Genomic DNA, 18,715 nt, shown 5'->3' with positions numbered 1-18,715 from the left:
TGGCAGATCAATAAGGAAATTTTGACTAACGGTGCTGGGCTGGGTGAGTGCTTGTTAAAGAATTAGAGAACATGCGTTGTTTAATTGCATTTGGCGACAGAATCTTTATAAATAACGGAAAAATAGAAATAGTTCATGAAAGAAGAAAATACATCCTACTACATCCTTGCTGTAGAAGTGCCACTATTTATGGTAGACATGTGTGGTTTATAAATATATTATTAACATATATATATATAAGCGTTAAAGAAAGTACAGCGGAGTGGAAATCCATTTGAGCATAGTTTTTTGCAGATTTAGTTTCTTAGCAGAAGGGAACTCGATATAGCAATGAATAAGTTGGTATGTGAACTTTAAAGAACTTTTTTCGTTATTGAAAAGCTTAAAAGTTAAATGTTTAGAAAATAAAAAAGAAATATAAGAATACATAAATTAAAAAAAATATAATTATGTTGAATTGGTTGATGTCCTCGTAAGAGTAAAGGCTGACATCGTCGCTGTCCAAAAAATGCGATGGACGGAACGAGGACTGAAACGAGTAAGTTCTTGTGGCATTTACATAGTGGACTCCGTCGCCGAGTCCTGGATTCAACCCGGTTGACCAACGTCTGTCAGCAATCCACAAGTTCCTCACATATCGCTGATTTGCGCCAACGCCCCGATGGAAGGACGGAGGACGATGTGACCAAAGTTGTCTTTTATAAGTGCGCTTAGAACAAATCTATGAGGGCTGCTCCCGCCACGATGTCAAAATCGTACTTGGCGACTTTAACGCCAGGGTGGGAAAAGAAGGTATCTTTGGCACAACAAACGCACATCAACAAACCCCAAAAGGAATTGACGTCGAGCAGATGCTCTCTGAGAGCACTCATCAGCAACTGTGGTACGGCATTTCCAGCTCCTTACATACAGCTGCAAACGAAACCAGTGCACAATAACAGCTGGTACGATGAGGAGTGCCGTGTCGTAGACAGACTGCCCACGTCGCAACGTTATAATCGACCACAATACCTGCGGGACGAGTTAGATACCGAGAATGGAAGAAGGAAGCAAGACGCATTTGCAGACAAAAACGGAGAGCGACTAAAATATGTGAGTACGAAGAGCTTGACAAGCTGACCGACAGGGGTAATGATCGAAAATTGAGAATTAAACACGTGTTTCGGTTTTGAATTTCAGTCATCTCTTGCTAATCACATTACTCTGTTATTGGCATCGATATGACTAATATTTAACCCTCAATACTTTCACTTTCTTAATTTTTATATTTTGCATACTTGTGTTATTATAATTTTGGGTAGTCGAAGTCCTTTCGTATTTTCTAATTAAATTTGTGAAGTTTACGGAGGCGATGCTGTATAAGTTCGTGTAGCACAACAACGGTTCGCTCGCTTCCGTTCTGGTAATTTCGAAATTTCGATTTACACTGATGGAATAAATCTCTAACGGAAAAATGGCAAAACGCGATCGACCAAAATGGCACATATTTGTTTATTTATTTATTAGTATAAATATAAAAACATAAGTTGAGGTTTGATTAGAAATACGAAAAGACTATTCCCAAGGGGGGAAAGGAAAAATTTAAGTTGATTATGTTAATTTTAAATTTTTGTATTTAAACTAGTATCGACTGTAAATACCGGTATATTAACACTGCCTTCTCAGCCGTGGCACTGTATTGTTATTATTAAGCGGTTAGATTTCATCAATAAATACCTGCAAAGAAAAAAAATTTCCAGAATAAATATCTATAAAAAGTAAACAAATATTATACTTTAAATTATTTTAAATTAATTAAATAAACTTGAATTAGAACTGTTTACACCTCAGCGCAAATAAACAAATGTACACATAGGAAAGGAATATATGTATTTTGTTGGAAAATCGTAAACAATTTTTTATGACCCAATTAATTAGTGTCAGTATATTTGAAAACATCCAAAGAAAGGAAGCAAATTGTCAACTTGAAAAGTAGTTGCCAATGACTCGCGCAATTGACGTTCGCTGGCAGCCACAGCTGATTTGTATTTTATTTGTTTCTGCGCGATTTTTTCCTCAGCTGCGGACGTAATCGAATTGGCAGGAGCGCGCAATTTATCAAAGCGCTGATGGGTACGCAAAAAGCAAGTGCAAAACAAAAAGAAAATAAAAGCTGAAAACTGAAAATTTCCACAGATGTGCAAAATTGTGGAGCTAATTGAGCAGCACAAGTGAAATATTGGCAAAATTAAATTAAAATATTAAAAGAAAAAGAATTTTAATTCTCTTTTGTTTCTGAAAATTCTTATTGAAGATATTAATGTTTTTGAAAATAATTTTTTTTTTTTTTAATTTCGCAAAAGTTATAAATTCGAAACTGATTTGACAAATTTGCCAAAAATATAAAAATTTGAAAAAAAATTGCAAAAATTTTAAATTTGACAATTTTGCACCGAACTTAAACTGGTTCAATGATGTTTTCCGTCATAAAGAGATGAAGTAAATTTTCCGTTAAATTATAATTTCTTTTATGAAAGTTTGGAAAAGGTTTAACTGAGCGACCAAATGGCATATTTGGAATTCTTGACCCTTTCAAATTTTTTTGCTTTGTGAAACCAGACATTATGAGCGAACTTCATATTTTCACAAAATCAATCACCTTTGAAAAATATTTTCTATTTGTCTGCATTTTTCATCTCTCAGCTCCAACTGAAATTCCAATGTCAACTTTGTCTGTCTATGCGTAGCAAAATTTCTATTTCTTCTCACCTATTTTAGCAAAGGAGATTGCATAAAAGTGGACTTTTTAAATAATTTTTTTTCTGGCAGCATTTCCTCATTGTTCTGCCTAGTGTCAATTCCTCTTTCTAATCTCCTTCGCGCACAAATATTTTAGGTCATGTTATTCACACTTTGAACTTCGCAGAGAGCAGAAAATAATAGAAAGGTGACATGCGGCAGAAGGAACTTGCAAAGATTTGTTGTTGTTTGTTTTGTGGCGAACATATTTTGATAAAAAAGGAAAAGGGCGCGCAATTGAAAATAGGAAAGTTCCATACAACAGCTTTTAATCAATATAATGGACCTTTTCCCTCTCGCCTGCTATGTGGCAGTAAAGAGACGGCATTGTTGAAATGTTCACCGTGGTTGCCTTGGAAATATTTTTTAAAAAGATTTATTAAATTAATATAAGTGGTTGTTGTGAAAGTTTTAACGCATATCTTCTTCAGCGAAGTGTTGAAGTTGCACCGACAAAGCAATGACAGGTCCGCAGCATAAAACTGATTTGACTTGGTTGAAAGAGCGAATACTTTTAAAGCTATCCAACTGGGATCATCAAGTGATTGACCAAATGCTGATTATCCCTTCATAGCAAAACATTAAAGTGCATAAGCGAGACACAACTGTCTTCAAATTATTATCACTATAAACTTTCTCAAACCTCCTCAATATGATTCTTCCCCCAATTTTCCTCAATATGATGTGTCTGTCTGAGAATTTTACTATTAAAATTTGTTCAACCTGTCCACATGTCCTTGAGGTGTTCATACGTATTACAGTCGTATAATTTTACTACCGGTAGGGTTCACCGAGGTCCTAACATTGTCTCGGACCACTATCTTGTTGCATTCAAGATACGAAGCCGCCGGAGCATAATCTTATAACACCCCCAGAGGTGATCTATAAACTGATGCCCAGAGCACACTGAAATCATGGGGGGGAACCGTTGTCCGACCTGCTGAATGTCATTGAAAGCATAACATCAGGAGATGGTGAGCGGCAATGGCGAGTACCACATTTGATGGAACGATGAATTCATAGGAAGAGTTAGGCCTCCACTCCGTTGGAAAAACAAGGAGGGGAGAAAAGAATAAAACAGCTTAGCTCAACAGCTAACAATAGCTTAGAAAAGGTTTGATGGCAAAAATGTTGGCTATACCTTAAAGAGACTTTTCGGGGAAAAATTTGAATTTTTAAGTTAAGGTAATCTTAAAGGAAACAAAAATTGTGCATTAGGGAAGAGGTACCACTCCAGCTAAAAATTTGTAATTATTATTATACGAACGTACATATATAAGCATATGTACATGTGTCCAGATTTTCTTTTGGTAGTGCACATATGAAAGCCAATTTCGAAAAATCAACCAATACATATAAATATATATATTAATATATACATATATCTTTACATAGACGTCTACTCAAATGTTCCTTAGGGGTTAATTGTATAAGTGCATGTTGTATAGACATAAATTCATGTATACATACATTAATAAACCTACATATTTAAATAATTAGATATTTTCTTTTGCGTCCCTTTTCTCGAAAAATATCTCATAGCAGAGAATGGCTCGCCTACTTAGCACTTGGTGAATATCGGTATGTAGCGTATATATAGCGCATAAATATGTGTGTACAAAAATTTCAAAAAATATTTTCTGCAAACACGCATACAAACATACGTACATAAAAACGTAAATTTGTAAGCGCTAGCAGAAAATTCGCACACAAATACATAAGCTAATTCATTATGGGATTTAAATACCATTTATTTATATAATCTTTACTATTTACTTTTCCTTGTGCGCCTTGTCCTAATCTTCCGATTTTTCTTCTTTCTCTTCGCGTTTATTTACCCAACTTAGAATTTGTTTGCTTTGAATTTCAAGTATCAACAACGATTTGTGTTAGCTTTTACGTATTTCTTGTTTTCGCTTGTGGCTTCTGGCACTCAAGTGTCGATGTATATAGAATTATGCACACATATATAATACATACATAAACATTATTACGCCAAACCAGTGTGCGTGTATGCGTTTGAATGCAGTATATCAACGAATTGATCCAATTAACCGCAGGGAATTAGGTGCAGCATTTCATAGCAAAATATGCATGTATGAGTGCATGTAATGTTATGTACTTTAAAATTATACTTTCTGTTTTTTAATTTGAAAAATATAGCTCAAAATATTTAATCATATATTTTCATAAATAGTATAAGTTATGGAAAAAATAGTCTCAATTAAAAATTATTTTATATGCACATGTATATGTACGTAGATACAATTTATTAGATATAAAGAGCATGCACGAGTAAATTATTATTCACAACAGAATTTATTTACTTAGTTTATTTTTCCTATTCGAATTCTTTTTTTCTAATTTTTATACCGCTAAATTGAATGTAAACATTGTCATTTGCGACATTATGAAGGACGAACAGAATGAGTAGCACGGAGCGTAAAATTCTGCACGTTGCTCATACGCCCCGCTGTGCTGTCACTATGCCACTGCAGGCAGCCACATATATGCAGGCATATGTTTGTATGTGTGCCAAGTATTTCAGCTAACACGTTATTGTAGTACATATGTGTATAAATATGTGCCGTTTAGAAATGTGCTAACGGAAACGTGTGTGGACACCTGCCACTGTGGCCTGATCGTCAAAAAATCTAAATATGACTGCTCTGTACCCACATACCATTGCATGTATTTGCGCGTTTGTGCATTAAAGAAAGCCATATTTGTATGTGTAATTTGTTTTGGTTGACCCTCAGCTTGAAATGCTCGTATGCTCTTCTAGCGCTACAAAGATATTTGTCACTGCAGTTCATTAATATATTTTACACCCACTGAAGCGCATTATTGTTGCTTTTGAGAAAAAGCAGCAAATGAAATGAATACAAACGAAAACTACAATAAAACCAATTAAAAGTAGTGAAGATAAACACTTTTACAAGCATTTCAAATCTGTTGCCGCCAGCAACTTAAATGGCGCCGCCCGCACTTATCTACTAACCAGCGTTGACAGAATATATGCCATTATTTTATATGCTCCATTTTGTATTTCAGCCATAAATATTTCTATTTGCAGTTTGACGAAATTCAAATCAAACAACGGTAGAAATGAAAGTGATACAGGGTGCCGCAATTATAGCGCAAAAATCAGCAATATTCTGGGTCTTGGTAGGTATCACATATACTTTCTCAACATTTCTTAAAAGATTTCTATTAGAAAGCATCCAAGTTTTGCTAAAGTGCTAGGCAAGCCAGGATGGATGATAAAGAAGGTCATTGAAAATGTTTGGTGTGATTGGTAAGAAGTCATCACTAGCGGTGAAACTCTTAATTCGGGTCTGTAGTGTCAACATTTGAACCGTTCCAAGGAGAATACTCATACGTGTCCAGCTTTGTCAAATAAGAGAGGAATTGTGTTCAATCAAGAACATACCTGGCCGCACAAATCGGTAGTGGCACGCCAGCAGCTCCGAGAGGTGCTTATGCATCCACCTTACAGGCCACAGCTAGCAGTAATTGATTACTACCTGTTAATGTCCAGTGACTTTATCAGTTTTTTGCTAATATAGTCCAGGCCTTAACTTCAAAATGCTAAGAAGTTATGGAACAAAATACTGTATATTTGACATAAGTAAGTAGTTCGAATAATTTTTTATAATAAATAAAAACATCAATTTAATGCCAAAATGATAGATTTATTTTAGCAAACCTGTAATTTCTACTTATTTCCCTTTAAATAGTATCAAGTCAACTTTTCTTATGAAATCGTAAATTTATTAATTGAGTGTTATTCCTACACACCCTGCTTCGCTCTCTTTATATATTTGTAAATTTGTATAAACAAGCATTGAGATTCTTCTGCTTATAACCGCTGGTACAAGTGCCGACTGCCGCTCACCCGCCGCCTCGCCTTGCCGCAGACGAATGTCAATGCCGTGAAGGTGACTCAAAATGAAGCGCGAAAGGATCCTTAGCGAGTGATTTACAGCCAAACAAGCAGAACCGAGCAAACACAAAACCGTCTGACATTGAATTCCAACTCAGGATGATGCTTGCCGTGATATATACTAATTTGTTTATATGTATGTGTGGTTGATGTTGTAGGCGCAAACATTCCTCTGGCATGTTTGTTCAGAAATTTTTTGGTGCAGCTGTTCTCTATGCAAATTAGCCAGCTATGGTGCGAATATCAAGGATTTGTATGAGATATGTTAATTGGATACAAGTTTTACTTGAAACTTTTGTGTGGTATTGGGCGAGATTAGCTTGATCAAATTCATACTTCATTAACTAGAATTAAGATTGACGTTGAATGAAATATTTAATATTTTAGAAACCAACTTGATTTCACTGTGATTTAATATTGAATATAATTTGTTTGTACTTATTTGAGAATTGAGATATGATCATTATCGAAAAAGTAATAATCATAAAGTGATTTAAATATGGAACAAATCAAATGCCTCTCTCTCGACTAATTCTTGTCAAAAACTACTCCTTTGGACTGAGCAGAGCAGAGAATTATATGAAGTGGTACATTTTGTGCAGTTTTCCAACCGTAAATTAAAATATGAACGAAATAAAGACAATAGAGCTATTCCAAACAATGCATAGGAACATAAAATGTAGGGCCACTATTCTGCATATGTAGCTGACGTACTTGTACTTACTGAACGATAGCAATCGAGTTTGTTTATAATAAATTTATTTATCTATGAAGCGTATTACAGCTTCTGAATAACCACAGTCAACGTTTTTTTTTTTTTTCTTTTTTTAACTGAAGTATAATAATAGCATTAATATAAAAGCGACTGAGGTTCATGTGCTGAAAGGCGATTATACGTATATGTATCTATAAATATAAGCTGTGGTTTGGCAGATGAGCAAAGTGAACAATTTTGTATACGGAACTGTTCGGTAGTGAGTACTGCTTAATGCTCAACTTCAAAATGGTCAATGAACCAACATGTCAGCATGTCAGCTCTTTTAATATGAACTTTTCTACTGAAAAACCCACTTCAAATTGTGTAGACATTACTAAATATATTTTTATCTTCGCTCTTTTAGATATACAGTTATAACCTTAGTGACTACTATTTTTATTTATTCAGTATCTTCATATTGGTTCGTTCAATTTTAGGGATTTTTTATATATGAGTCATCTACGAGTTTTAAGTAGGCAGACAATTTGTTTTCCATGCAAACTAATTACTTGCAGACCACTGATTTTGCTCAATACATGCACATTGTTAGATAAATGTGTTGGTGTATAGAACTATTTTTATATTTTCAAATTGATTGGACGTTGCAACCAAACTGTTTACTTGTATATATATTTACAAACCATTTACAAGTGTTGTGGATAAGTGCTTTATTCTCGAATCGATTTCAAAAATTGTGGCTAAAAATAATTCATACTGGATCTATTGTACACAGGTCTGTATATTTAGCCGGGGTTTAGACCATTGACTCAATAAACTTCGCGACACAAAAATAAGAAAATCCGAAAGAATGTATCTTTTAAGGGGGTATTCTACTCTAGAATTTTGAAAAATTCGATTTTTTTTCATATGTTAAACGCTTAGACCCTTAAGAACATATGCTCCAAAGGATTTTTAAAAATTAAAATTATTTTAAGAGCTACAGTTCCTTTAGTGACGCAGTACCTAGCCCGGTAGGTAGGTAGACTCCCGCTTTTAACCCGTTTTTCTCGAAACTACTTTTTTCCACACGGTGCCGGCATTATCTCAAGTTCTATACAACCCATTTACTTGAAGTTTTGTGTGAAGCTTCTTTATATAATCCTTTATCCTTTATCTTTATATAATCCTTAAGCCTTTGTTTTTAATATTTAAAAAAAAAATTCAGAAATTTCAAAAAAAAAAGCGTAAAAAATGATTTTGATTTTCAGGCAGTCGCCATTTTCATAAAAAAAAATTTTTCGTGTTCCCGGAAATAAGGACTATAACAGCATCCTTACTGATTAAGAATTTCTTTTAATTCATCAATGTCACCATCATGCGCCTTTTTTTTTTACACCTGTCTCTCCCAATATTTAATATTTTTTTGTAAAATTTTTTTTCTGTATTCTTAAGAAAGCACCATACAAAAATGGATGGTAAAAATATTTTTGGTTTTTTTTTTTTAAATAAAATTAAAAAAACTGCCCAAATTTTGATTTCTAGAGGAGAATACCCCCTTAAAATACAAGTAAGAGGTTGTTTGAAGTGTTATTTATAATTTGTCATTATGGATAATTTTGAAAATAGTTGACGATGTATAACTTTCTCATACAGGGTCCGGCACTCGAAGTGTATCCAACTTCAGAAAGTTCGCGCAGTTGTCGCACTGTAATCAGCTGTTTATAAATTTGCTGAATGACAGTTCGGAGTATTGTTCATAAGTGTAGAAAAGCGTTTTGCCAAATCAGCGATGGAATTCAAACGTAATAGTGCTTTATATTTAGCTGGAACAGCTAGCAATTGTTCGTGAGCTCAAACACCTTAATGTCAATAAAGTTTTTGTTTGTCGCGCCATCACTCGTAGCTGATGATACTGGTAGCATCGCAAAACGCCATGGAAGTTGTCATCAAAACACTGCAACGTCCCGTGAGATGGTTCGGAAAATTAAGAAGCGACTCGGGCGAAATCCACGACGAAGTGCCAATCAAATGGCTAAAGAATTCGAATGCGCGAATTCACCAGATGCGAATCCAATGGATTATTCTCTCTCGGCGATTTTGGAGAGCAAGGTCCGAAGTAAAAAATACACCAGTTTCGAGATGCTCAAGAAAGCCATTGTTCGTGAGTGAATTGACCCTAAATTTATGATTATTTTCAGACTTTAAAATAAATAAAAACAATTTCCTGAACCGAATTTATGGCTTTTTTAATTGGTTACACTTCGAATGCCGGACCCTGTAGTAACTCTAGTATATAAAGTATATTAGGCGTTTCTTTAAAAGTGAGTCAAGCATTCCCCACAGAAAACGGGGAAACATATTTTGAAGTCTTCGTACTACCTTTCATTCGCAGTGACTCTAATATAAAAAGTAGAGTGACATACTGCCGAATCCAAATAAAACTCAAAGCAAAGTAAATTTATTAAAAATGCAACAGCCTGAAGAAATTTGGTGCCAATTTTCCCCTCTTACTCTCCGGGGGCATAAAATTAATGTTGACATTCAGATAAATAAACACTCAAATGGTCAACCGCTCGAGTGCAGAGTGCAATGAACCTGTCCTTGAAAATTCGTTATAAGAATTTGCGTTGCAGAGAGGGGTTGAACAGTTCACAAATTTTTTCCAGAGGAATATTAATCACACTTACATATATATATAAATAAATAAAAAAGTATTAAAAAAACATTTATTTCAAAATTCTGATTGTGTACTTATAGGCTTTATTATTATAATTATAATTACCATTATTATTATTATTATTATTGTATTATTATTATTATCATTATTACTGATTTTATAAACATCTTTTAATAATCACGGTTTTGGACACATTAAACAAACCTATTCATATTCATATAGGGTGGGCAATTTTTTATATAGGTGCGGCAGCCTTTACGATTTATTTCTACAATTTTTTTATACTGATTAAGTTTTCTTCAACATCCAGAAGAGTCGGAGACCCTGTAAAGTATGAACATACATATCCTCAGTTTTTGAAAAATGTATCTGATATTCTCCAAATGGCTTCGAAGAGCAGTTCGTTTATCGGAACCCCTAATGTCGCACCACTACAGGATTAAAAGTGGTATTAATATAATGTTTAGAATATCTTGGCGTGATGGTGATGACTTCATCATGAATATTAGACTTAAGCTCGCCAGTGTTTCAAGGTTCGTAAACGTATATATATTTTGTTTTTCCAATAAAATTACAAACGAAGTAACAGCTGGTCAAATCTAGATATCTGGGACTAATAATGATTTGGTACAAATATTGTCCCAAAGAGACAAAGAGTTAGAGGGATGGCAAGAGACTTCGAAATCTCCGTGGATATTTTGGGTATGAAACGCATTCTTCCTCATCTCGACAGTTCTCTTTGGACATGCTTCATCGTACGAGGTTCTATCTACATTCATGGAGGGCATTATAAATGCCGATGAGATATGAGTTTAACATTCACACAAGTCAACAATGGTTTGGTGCATCGTCTTTTGTTCCCCAAACTGAAATTGCCACTACGTGGAATCCGTTTTCAGATCGAAGAGATAAACGAGACTTACTATAGGTATAATTATATTAGCCTGTTAGACAGCAGTTATCGTAAGTCGTGGTTGAAGCTTTATTTCAATAAAATGTATCTACATATTTATTAATAACTGTCAGGCCGATAGTCTTAGTTACTAGTTGCCTTGCTAAATGTAATGTAATTATTTATAATTATATTTCATAAAAATAAATAAATAAATAAAATTTATTAATAACTAATTTCGAAATCGTGTTGCAGAGAGTTAGTTTTATAAATATTTGTAGCTTCAAAACCCTCCACCTATCCTACGTATTTACTATTTCCATAGGCTATTTCCCTGCCTGAAGCGGCTGCAATATTATTGGACTTTACTTTTGCAAATATTAATTCCAAGCAAATTTTGTTTTCTCAACGTCAGCTCAATAGCGAAAATAGACTTTCGCATGAAAAATGACTTGAAAATCAGCGAATAAACAGTAATTAATTTGCATGCGGAGTGGGCGCATAACCGCTCAACGGCTTTTTAAAAATATATGAAAAAATATAGAATTTTCTGCGTTCTAATGCGATTGGCTTGCTCTGTGTTTTTTTTTTTTTAAAGCTGTGGGTGGGTGCATTTTGATATCGCAAGCCAACTGCAAGTAATATTATTTCTGACAATTTATGTTTATTAAACAATATTTGTTCTTGTTGTCGCTGTTTTTGTTTTCTGCACATTTTGTAAACAGGCATAATTGCATGTGATTTTTGGGAAGCACAAACACACACACACACAAACGACCGTTTATAAGCCATAGTTTTCGCTTTAATTGCGTAAAATTTCAACATTCGCCTCAAAATCGCCCAAAATCGCTTTGCTACGCAAAAGTGGAGGAACTTGTACGACTGCGCTGCCTGTGTGATTTCAATTAAATTGCGAAATGCACTCAATATGCCTCTACAACGCTGCACCTCCTGCCGGCTTGTGTGCGTCGTCTCGCATACAAAAGCAGCTGCGTCCGAGTGTGATGAGACACACCTCCTGCCCAATCATTCTGCTGGCGACCAATTGATGCCGCTGGCGAAATTTCGTGTGCGACTATGTGTAAGTGTGTGTGTGTGTGTGCATGTAACAGTGGCGGAAATGTGCGAGTAATTATAATTAGCAATTTGACCAAATAAAATAATTAATTGCAATTAGATGCAACATCAGTAAATGCAACATTTTGTGTGCAACAAAGTTAGCACGAACACATACCCATACACCGTGGCATAAAACAACTGCACGAACGAATGTAAATTTGTAAATATATATTTGTGCCTGTGCGTAGCAGATTATGAGTACGAGGATTATATTTTTTGGAGCAAAGCGTCGGCGTTTTAATGTTTCTCTATTGTTTCATTTATACTGGACTACATTTGAGTTTGCTTACGTGCGAACGTATGTATGTATGTGTGAGTATACGATTTTGTAAAATACAATTTTACTATTGTTTCTGTTCTGCTGCAAACTTTATTGCATTTTGTCTGCACAAATCAATACAGCTGCGCTTTCCTCTCGAATTGATTGAAGCTTTAGAGGCCTCATAACAACCGAAACGCATTTCCAATTGCCATATGCGTACTCGAAAACATTGTTGCGATATTTATATCTACAAATATTGACGTTTATGAGCATGAAGTATTTTTATACTCTTGCAATATACAGAATATGCTGTAATAGTCTTGGTTGTTTGTATCAGTTAAAAATAATCGAATTACTTACATACAGCCCTCAAGGACGTCCAAAAAGCGTACCAACACCAGGAAGCATAGCCAAAATACATAATATGGTTTTGGAAAATCGTCGATGAGGGAAATTTAGCAGAGACTTTACATATCTATTTAGGCAGTGTGAGCCATATTTTATGTGAAATTTTGGGTTTTAAAAAGCTATGTGCACAATGGATGCCGCCTTCGCTAACAATGGAATGCGCTTTTCTCAGCAACATTTGCAGATTTTGTGTGTCGATTCAGCACTATGGATGAGACTTGGGTCTTTCACCATGATCCTGAATCAAAACAAGAGGCCAACGAGTGGTGCAAACCTGGTTGTTCGGCTTCGAAACGAGTTCGTGTACGGATACCGGCCCAGCAGGTTATGGCATACGTTTTTTGGAATGCGAGAGGAATTTTGTTTGTGGATTTCTTGCAAACTGGTAAAACAATTAACTCTGAATATTATTGCAACATTCTGGACAAGTTGAAGGAAAAAATTCATGTAAAAAGACTCGGTTTGCAGAAGAAAAAATCTTTTTTCATCAGGATAATGCACCGTGTCACAAGAGCATATTTATAATGGCCAAAATCCATGAATTAAAGTTCGAACTGTTGGAGCGTTCACCGTATTCAGCATATAATATTTTGCCGCACAGATTGGGGAATCGTTGAAGCAAGTGTATTAATATTTAGGGAGATTATACTGAATATTAATGTGTATTTTACAAAATAATGATTGAAAAAAATAACACTTCGTTGGTCTGATTGGCTCTGATAAACCGATGGTGTTTTTAAGAAACTTATTAGGTGTAAAAACGCTTCGTTATCGCAATGATTGATACGAATGATGTTCACGAACTCGGCCCGCTTGACTTCGGCGAATACATTTATTTCATTTAACAGAGAGTTAGGTTTTGAAAGCTTCATTATGTTAACTCAAGACTAAACTGTCAGTATAAACGTATGTACGTATAAGCGCCTCCCGAACGAAGTAGAAACTAGTTTCACAATTCGAATCTGCGCTAAAAGCCAATCTAATCTTGACAGCCCAGATCACTGTAATCTACTTCGACCGGCAGCAGCTATTTGTTTTAATTCGAAATGCGTTCAGTAGATCTTTGTGTGTTTTTCCACAATGTCAGAGATTTTCTTCCAAAAAACAGCATTTAGTTTTTGTTTGTTTATCGGACAAAATAGAGGAAACGTATGTCATAAATCGCGTCTACTTTTCATTTCTAGTTTATGCGATATTTGAAAAGAAATACATAAAATTTATAATAAAAAAGTGAACCTACAAGAAACAACAATAAATCAACAATAAATTTCAGCGAATTTTTGCGTAAGAAACAGTAGCCGCGACGCGCCGCAGCAAGTCGAGCGCGTAAATCATGACGGTAGCAAGAAAAGAAGAAGAGAAAAACGTCTGTTCGCCACCGCCCTGCTTTTATTTATATATTTATTGTTTTTGCTTACATTTTATAAACTATGATACTATTTATAAATAATATTTGTAAGGTGTTTTGCTTTTATTGTAAACAATTTAGCATTGCTCAAACGTAAAACAAAAGCATAGTGCGGGCGCATGCTTTACAGCTCAATCGGCTTAAACAAAAATATTATATAATATTACTATTATATGACTGTCTTAACCTTTTTTAAATCTAGGCCTTTTAATCACTTCCGAGCTGGTTTGACAAGAGTGGCGCCTGAATGGCTAGTGCTAAAAATCTTTCAGTTTATTTTGGCCTGAACAGGATATATTAAGTTTGCCACGAAGTTTGTAACACCCAGAAGGAAACGTCGGAAGTGCTGAAAAGTATGTACCAGCTTTTTCTAAGTGTATTTTCGATTATTTTTAATATGTCATTATCTGTAGTTCTTTTTGTTATTGTATTCAGTAATGTTTACAATTTCATCATGGAAAGAAATACGCAAGAACAACGTTTACAAATTATTCAATTTTAATATCAAAATAATCGTTCGTCAATTGCAACCCTCCGTGCTCTTTTCATGGTCGTAATAATCGTCTATCTGTGCTCGCTTTTCGTCGAGTGGATGCAAATATTGAGAGTACATTTTCTTTAAATAATGTTCAAGTGCCAATGAGACAAAGAACCAAGAAGAATTGAAAATATTGCGGCCGTTCAGGCAAGTGGCGCTGAAGACCGTAATTGGTAGATTTAAAGACGTTCTCAAGAATTGGGGCTGTCTCAAACCACAATCTGATCGAGCTTGAGAAAGGATTTGACATCCACATAAAATTGTTCTCACTCAAGAACTGAAGTCACTGGACCACCGTAAACGTTGTGAATTTGCTGAGGAACAACTTAAAAATAATAACGATTTTTTTTAAGGAACTCATTTTCTGCGATGAGGCTCCAGGCTAAATAATCCAAACTGTCGATTCTGGTGCAAACCAATTCACAAATTATTCATGAATAACCATTACATTCACCTAAATTGACAATTTGGCTTTTAATCTGGTGGAATCATTGGCCCCTACTTCTTTCGAAATGAAGCTGGTGACACCATTATTGTCAATGGAGAGCGGTATGGATCGATGTTAGCCAACTTTTACTGCAATTGGAAGAAGTTGTTCTTGAAAAGATTTGGTTTCAACCAACAAGACGGAGCTACGTGCCACACATCATGTACAACAACGGAGCGAGAAAACGGGAGATTCGATTATTTCAAAAAGATGTAACTTTGAATGGCCTCCGAGAAATTGTGACTTAACACAGTTAGACTACTTCTTGTGGGTTGTTTGATGCCATTGGTCTTTGGCAATAAGCGAGACTCTCTTCAAGCTTTAGAAATCAATATTGAACGTGCTATTCATGACATCCGACTTGATTTAGTGGAAAAAGTACTTGAAAATGTGGTTCATCGATGTGCTCGTGCAGAAAAAGTCGTGGAGAAGGTGGTGAATGATGTTATATTTAGAACTTGTTCGCTTGTTCTTCACACTAAATAAAAAACATTTACATTTCTTTAACAATCAGTGCGTTTTTTATAGAGATCATATCACTCTTATTGGAAAACCCTGTATTTATATTATTAACGTAACGCGATGAGTCGACTTAACATTGTTATTTGAATATCAGCTATATGCTAAGGTAGTCCCATCTTATTACATTAATGTTTCAAATTTCGTTTCTATACAAAGACAATTTTCCGACAAATGAGTAGCTTCTTAAAGCTTGAAATGAAGAGGACGTGGGGGAAATTTCAAATCGATTTCTCAAAACATGAGGGCTTAGCTCACTTTATACAGAGAGACAGTGTGTCTTTGTAGAGAAAAGGTTTTTAGAGATGTCCGTAGAGCTACGCTTCAAAGCTTCTATGCGAACTTCAAAGTACCGATAATAAAAAAAAATATATTCGGAGTCAATATGAGAGGCATTGTTGTATGGCTATAACACCCGTTTCACCAAGAATCAAGTGGATAGAGATTGAAATGATTCTTAAGAACATAACACACTTGATCAAATTTTCTATAAAAACAAAATATATTAAGAAAGCAAAGACATTTGGGGCAGAAAATATGAATAAAAGCTTTTATAACTCTTAAGAGTATATTTTGCATCTTGGCCTGATTAACAGTTTCAAAACAAACATTACTTATTCTATTTCACCAAAAAAAGTCATATTCTCCTTCAATTTTTACACTCTCAACCTCGTTTGTCGAAGATCACAATCGTGGCAAGCCATAAACGGTAACATATTTCGACTTACCTCAGTAATTTTCATAGTGCGCTTAATGGTTTTACGCGTAACCTCGGTGGTCTCCTCGACCACATCGCCGTCCTCGTCAACCGTTTCGGTAATCATTTTCTCCGTTTCGGCGGAGACCTCCTCCTTCATATCCTCATCCTCGTCCACCGTTTGAGTGACGGTCTTTTCCGGCTCCTGCTCCGCCTCGACGCTGGCGGTGGTGGTGGCGGGATTAACGGCAGTTTCAGCTTCCGACATTGTGCACAGTTTTCAATTTCTATTTGCGGACACTTTGCGGTTAAAGTTTTTCAACAAATTTGCGTCAGTTTAATCACTATAATTTGCTAAGGCACAAGAACTCGAATCTTTTAGTTTGCTGTAAAATTTAGAAAATTAAAAAATAAATACAAAATGAACATGACACTGCTTTTTTAAATAATACACTATTTTTTCATAAATTATATTTTTTACACAAAAACGCACACACTTGCACACAAACAACAAACACTAAAACTTGTTTTCGCTTTGAGCGCTTTTCCTATATATTCTTCGTTTGTTTCACGTGATTTTTTGTTTTCTTGTTTGGTGTTACTTTCTCGATTCTTTCTTGTTTTTTTTTCGGTTTTTTCTTTGTGTATTTCCCTTTGCCTTCCGCTGGCGCGTTGTTGTTTCTTTTAGTGAATTTAAACTTCTAATTTTAAAATACTCGCGTACAATTTCTAGCAGAGAATTCTTCCCGAAAATAAAATTTGATGTGCGCTTTTTGTTGCTGTTGTTGTTTAATTTTGGATTACATAAACAAATTCGAGTTGCGTTTAAGCTTTGGTATTTCCTGCGTTGCCTTTCAATGGTAAAGAAGTTTTTCTGCTTTTGTTGTTGTTGTTACGTTTGGTGTTTTCTTGAAATTAGGCCGGCAACAGAATTTTTAATTTTCTCCTTATGTTGACACTTTATTGTTGCAGCACGCCTTATTTATATAACTATATCCATACACAATATGTTGCCGAAAGACACTTCAAGGGAATTTTTTTAAATTATTTAAATTTATTACGCTACACTTTGTCACATGAATCAGTTAGTACAACCAAGCACTTCACAAAGTATAACTAATGCTGTCACAAATTGATTTTTGCTTTTTTTTTTTGTCTTCTCTTTCTTTCTACGTTCCAAAACTGCGAGTGTCTTCCACAATCAATTTCATTGAGTTCGTTTTGTTTCGCCTATAAAAGATCTGTCGTTCACAACTTGCGGAATTTCACACCTTGCGGCACGCGTTTTTGCTTTATTCTTTTCAATTTTTATTTATCGTCCAATTATCATATGATTTCTGAGTGCTTTATATATATAGAGAGTTTTGCGCGCAAATCGGACAAAAAACCACCGGGATTTTTATTACGAAAATTCCTGTCGTCGATGGCTGCGAGTCGAATTTTTCTGCAAAGCAATGCGGACGATTTGTACGCTTTTCGTGTTCAATATAATTCAATTAAAAGTTTCAGAACGGTCCAAAACAGATGAAACACATTCGTCTTCGTTCGTCCGAGTTTGCGGCAGCGCCAGTGGCAGCGGCATTTAAGCTCTCAGGCTTATTGTTTTTCAGCGCAAAAAATCCAAAAAAAACAGACTAACTAAAATGTCAGCATTAAGTGAAAAATCTTGTTGCTTTCGATCACTACTGACGATCATTCGAATGCTGCTGGTGTGCGATTATTACGCCGCCGATATGAGCAAAATTTCCAATTCACATCGCAAAAAAAAGGAGAAATTCATGCAGATTCGCCCATATATTATACTTCGCTTCTATTGAAAATTCGACTTTTTCTTCTTCTTCTTCGCTATTTCACTTGTGTTCCGCGGTTTCTTTGTTCGGCCGTTTCGACTGGCTCTATGTGTCTTGCGTTAGAAAATAGAATCAAAAAATCATATTTCTCAGCTACATATTTTGAATGAAATGCTTGGGCCTGTGTTGGGGCGCACCGGGCATAGGAAATTCGTGCTAGCGACGATCTTTGGTGGCGAAAACGAACAAATCGTCTACAAGCAGCTCGAAATGCGCACATTCATACACACAGATAATGGGTTAGTATGTCCACAATGTCTGCTGAAAATGTATATTTTTGAAATTCGTATATAAATATGGCGGTGTGTAGTTTGGGTGTGTATCGACATGGGCGCCAAGTATATTGATCAAAGGGGATTTTGTTTTCAACACATGTGCATGTATCAGCATATACGAAACGTTTCACTACACTGAGGACAATCGCCAGCAATCAAAGT

General features: G+C 35.2%; 2 protein-coding genes across 15 annotated transcripts in view; one reads left to right on the top strand and one right to left on the bottom strand.

Moving 5' to 3' along the window:
* Positions 1-18,318, bottom strand: part of LOC108972617 (tropomodulin) — a 128,393-nt gene extending 110,075 nt beyond the window's left edge. For 2 of the 13 annotated variants that reach the window (XR_001993655.1, XR_001993656.1), the window contains exons 1-2: positions 17,153-17,675; positions 16,460-16,814 (exon numbers count right to left, since the gene is read on the bottom strand). Coding sequence is in view for 10 of the 13 variants with exons in the window: in XM_018939295.1 (XP_018794840.1) it covers positions 16,460-16,696 (237 nt within the window). In the remaining 3 variants the exon portion in view is untranslated. Of the gene's footprint in view, positions 1-16,459; positions 16,815-16,921; positions 17,116-17,152; positions 17,682-17,834; positions 18,005-18,067; positions 18,086-18,118; positions 18,135-18,231 lie in introns of those variants that run through there. The other 11 variants (XR_001993653.1, XM_018939295.1, XM_018939323.1 and 8 more) reach the window with 11 other exon arrangements.
* Positions 492-6,382, top strand: LOC108972735. Of its 2 annotated transcripts, XR_001993658.1 has the most exons (3): positions 492-1,092; positions 5,855-5,946; positions 5,996-6,382. XR_001993658.1 is itself a non-coding variant. In XM_018939484.1 (2 exons), the coding sequence occupies exons 1-2, from the start codon at positions 724-726 to the stop codon at positions 5,882-5,884; spliced, it is 399 nt and encodes a 132-aa protein (XP_018795029.1). In that variant the 5' UTR covers positions 492-723; the 3' UTR covers positions 5,885-6,382. The 2 variants fall into 2 exon arrangements, 1 of the variants encoding a protein (XP_018795029.1); XM_018939484.1 differs by having other exon boundaries at positions 5,855-6,382.
* Positions 18,319-18,715: the final 397 nt, after the last annotated feature.

This window comes from Bactrocera latifrons, unplaced genomic scaffold (genome assembly GCF_001853355.1).
Source record: "Bactrocera latifrons isolate USDA-ARS-PBARC rearing strain unplaced genomic scaffold, ASM185335v1 scaffold_11, whole genome shotgun sequence".
NCBI lineage: Eukaryota > Metazoa > Arthropoda > Insecta > Diptera > Tephritidae > Bactrocera > Bactrocera latifrons.
Note: the sequence above shows the minus strand (reverse complement) of the source record. Positions and strands in the feature narration are given on the sequence as shown.

Coding starts and splice junctions, on each gene's coding strand:
- LOC108972735 (XM_018939484.1), top strand. CDS start 724: ATGAGGGCTGCTCCCGCCACGATGTCAAAATCGTACTTGGCGACTTTA. Junction 1,093..5,854: donor ACGGAGAGCGACTAAAATAT/GTGAGTACGAAG, acceptor TTCTATTTGCAG/TTTGACGAAATTCAAATCAA.